The 3,205-nt window shown below is 51.8% G+C and overlaps 1 protein-coding gene across 1 annotated transcript; it reads right to left on the bottom strand.

Annotated features, from left to right (window-relative positions):
- Nucleotides 1-2,089: 2,089 nt before the first annotated feature.
- LOC119325995 (E3 ubiquitin-protein ligase SINA-like 10) lies at nucleotides 2,090-2,930 on the bottom strand. The gene is made up of 2 exons (XM_037599712.1): nucleotides 2,868-2,930; nucleotides 2,090-2,785 (listed from the first exon to the last, which is right to left on the bottom strand). The coding sequence occupies exons 1-2, from the start codon at nucleotides 2,928-2,930 to the stop codon at nucleotides 2,090-2,092; spliced, it is 759 nt and encodes a 252-aa protein (XP_037455609.1).
- Nucleotides 2,931-3,205: the final 275 nt, after the last annotated feature.

Genomic DNA, 3,205 nt, shown 5'->3' with positions numbered 1-3,205 from the left:
CATTTTTTATTAGCTAGGAGGCGCCGTGCAGGGTAGCTATTTGAGTACGAGAGGTGTGCGATCAGACCCCTGCGCGTGCTTATCAGGAGGAGAGCCCTTTGACCTCCATCTGTCGTCTACCTCTCTCCCAAGGTCTCCATTAATGGCACCCGAGCCTCTGTTTAATGGCGTGGCTATGTCTCACTCGACTGAGATTTAAGAGAGAAAAAAGAAAATCTGAAAGCACGGATCTTGATTTAAGATCCGACGGACCTATATAGCATCTACTGCAACTTATAGCAAGACTGATGAATATATAAGGATGATTAATTGTCTTACATAATTAGAAAGATAATTAAAAAAGCCACATGCGGCTACGCCGAATACACAAGGGCAAAAGAAGAAGGAAGATAAGGATCTGGCTCGCTGATCTCTACTTTCTTGATGTGTTGCTGTAGGCCGCGGGAACTAGTCTCAGCAGCGAGCGGCGATGAGCCCTTTCGTGTCCTCAAGACACTGCTTGAGAACATCCACGGATTCCTCCACCAGCCTTTGGCGCTCGATGCAGAGCATGTCATTCTCGTCCTTAAGTTTCTTGAGGATGACGCCGGTCCTCTTCAACAAGGCACTGGTCTCCTCCTGCTAGTCTACACTTCGGACGATCTTCGCCCTCAGCAGGTCGCGCTCGGCCCGAAGCCTCTTATTGCCCTCCCTTAGTTGTCGGATGACGTTGGTAGCCTGTTCAAACGAGGCTTTCATGTCGTCCTGCAACCTCGCCCAACCGGACATTCGATCCATCTGGCTATGGACGATCGCATGCATGCGCTTGTAACAGTCGTCGCCTGCCCGCGAGAAATTTTCCCAGGCCGCCGCAGCGCGGCGGGACATCTCTGCTGCTTCTGTGGCGCAGCCGGACCAGTCTGTTGCATCGACGGCGCGGTGGGACCTCCGTGCTGCTTCAGCGGCATGTCGGGACCTCTGTGCTGCTACTTCCGCGCGGTGGGACATGTCGGCTGCTTTCGCGGCGAGGCGGGACATCTCTCGTGCTTCCGCATCCATACTCGCCTCTCCCTGGTGGCAATCTCTCGACCCAGAACTCACGCTGGCCATGGCAGACGCAAGGGAAGGATGCTGAATGACTTGTTTGTTTTTGTGGATGAGGAGTTGAGGAGGAATGTGCAGTTATGTTGGCATACTAGTATTTATAACCGAGTACTAATACGCTCCTAAGTGGGAAACCGTTTAGGTTGTGATCGGTGTGAACAGGTTTGCAATTCAATATAGCGTGGAGTAATTTGGAATGTGACGAGACGCAAGCTCAAAATTTATTGACGATTCTAGTTTCGAAGTGCGGCACTATTCCTGGATGGAGTTACGTGGGCACGTGTTCTCGGCCATGGTGTACTTTTTCTACTGTGTACGTGCAATAACTAGCACCGTCGTATACATATCTTATGGTTAATGGGGCGTTCGGCAGGAATAGCTGTGTGGCGAGCTATAGGCTAGTCTTTTTTTAGACGCATTAAATCTATCTCTCGGGACTTCTCGCACGCACCATCGTGCCACCCACAAAAACTTGTACTCTGAGTTTATTATGTTATACAGGAAGAGAAGAGGTGCACGCATGCACTCGTCCTCTCACACACGCGTCTATTTTTTTCTCGAAAAGGAGGATGATGACCCCCGGCTTCTGCATCTGGGAGTCACACACGCATCTGTAGCTACGAATTGTAGTGTTCTCAACCATCCGACTGGCTCTGTCATGGATGTACCTATATACTAAAACATGTCTAGATATATCTATATTTTGACAAATGGAAGGCACGTCTTGTGGAACGGAGGGAGTGCTTGTCATCAAAATGGATAAAAAGGGACGTATCTAAAACTAAATACGTCTACATACATCTCCTTTTATCTAGTACTTCTTACTCAAAGGAACTTTATATCCAACAGACACAAAATATTCGTTCGACTGTTGGACATTACTGATCTGATGTCGAAGTACTTGTTGGATCGCCACCAAAACCCACCATTTCTTAAGCTAAAGTAGACCGAGGTAATCCCTATATTAGCATATTACTAAGATAAACAGAAGGCATTGTAGAAACATTTAGGACGTGAGCTTGTCAATCTGAATGTGGAGGGACACCAGCTTAGCCCCGACCAGCAGCTTGGGCGGAACTGTGAAGAAGGTCAGCTCCTGCACGTCGACGTCGCCAGGATCCTTGCTGCTTGTCACCTCCATTTCCACCTTGACGGCGTCGGTCGTGCCTTTGGGCTCCCCCGGCGGGCCGTTCGCCCACAGCTTGGCCACATAGTGTGGCAGTGGGGACGCCCCCGCTCTGATGCAGACCACCGACATGGTGATAGGCGCGCCGATGTCGAGCATGCCGCCGACCAAGAAAAATGCGCGGCCGTCCTCGTCCGCAAACAGCAAGAGTCGTGGCTCCGACAGTGGCACTTGCAGCTGGAGCACCTTGCCATACTGGATCCTGTGCACGGGCATGGGATGCGCATTGCTGATGTGGTGGTAGAGCGCCAGCGGCGGGCCTTCGTAGCCGCAGACGGGCAAGGGGCATTTGCAGGGCACGAGCGGACACACGCTCTGGTGATCGGCGAGCTTGTGGTAACTGACGTAGAGCCCACAGCCTTCATGCGGGCACTCCACCCTCAGCGACGAAATGACGGTGTCCATCGGCGTGTTACGCACGTCGAAGCCAACGCCGCGCTCGCACTTCTGGCACTGCCATTGGTTCCCGGGGCGCTCGACGCGGCAATCCGCGCAGGCCAGGTGCCCTCCCTTGCACTGTAGAAATCAATCGAACAGCACATCAATCAAGAAACCTGCACCTTGCTCAATCAGCCGAACAGACGAGGTGTATTCGAACCTCATACACTGGAGGCGTCAAGGGGCGGAGGCACAAGGGGCAGTGGAGCACGGTGAGGTCCATCGAGACCTTAGTGAGCTCCCTCGTCGGTTCCTATTCCGTCTGCATGATCTCGCCCTCCTCGTGCACAACCATCTCTCTCTTGGGCCGGGGCATTACAAAGCTTTACTGTCACATATTTTATACTCTGGGCATAACTCTCCTCCCGCATACCAAGGAAGGCAGTAGTTTGAGTTTTCTAGACAAATTTGCCCCTGCGCATGAGTAAGCTGCATAAGGGCATCTCCAACAGCTGTAAGATAGGCGTTGGTAAATTTGCCACCAACAAGACTAACATA

The sequence above is a fragment of the Triticum dicoccoides genome, chromosome 6B, assembly GCF_002162155.2.
Source record: "Triticum dicoccoides isolate Atlit2015 ecotype Zavitan chromosome 6B, WEW_v2.0, whole genome shotgun sequence".
NCBI classification, from domain to species: Eukaryota; Viridiplantae; Streptophyta; class Magnoliopsida; order Poales; family Poaceae; genus Triticum; species Triticum dicoccoides.
The sequence above is the reverse complement of the archived record's forward strand: the minus strand, read 5'-3'. Positions and strand labels throughout refer to the sequence as shown.

Excerpts from the sequence above, each read along its gene's own strand:
- LOC119325995 (XM_037599712.1), bottom strand. The coding sequence starts at position 2,930 with ATGGACCTCACCGTGCTCCACTGCCCCTTGTGCCTCCGCCCCTTGACG. Across the intron at positions 2,786-2,867 it reads TGACGCCTCCAGTGTATGAG|TGCAAGGGAGGGCACCTGGC; the intron begins GTTCGAATACAC and ends TGATTTCTACAG.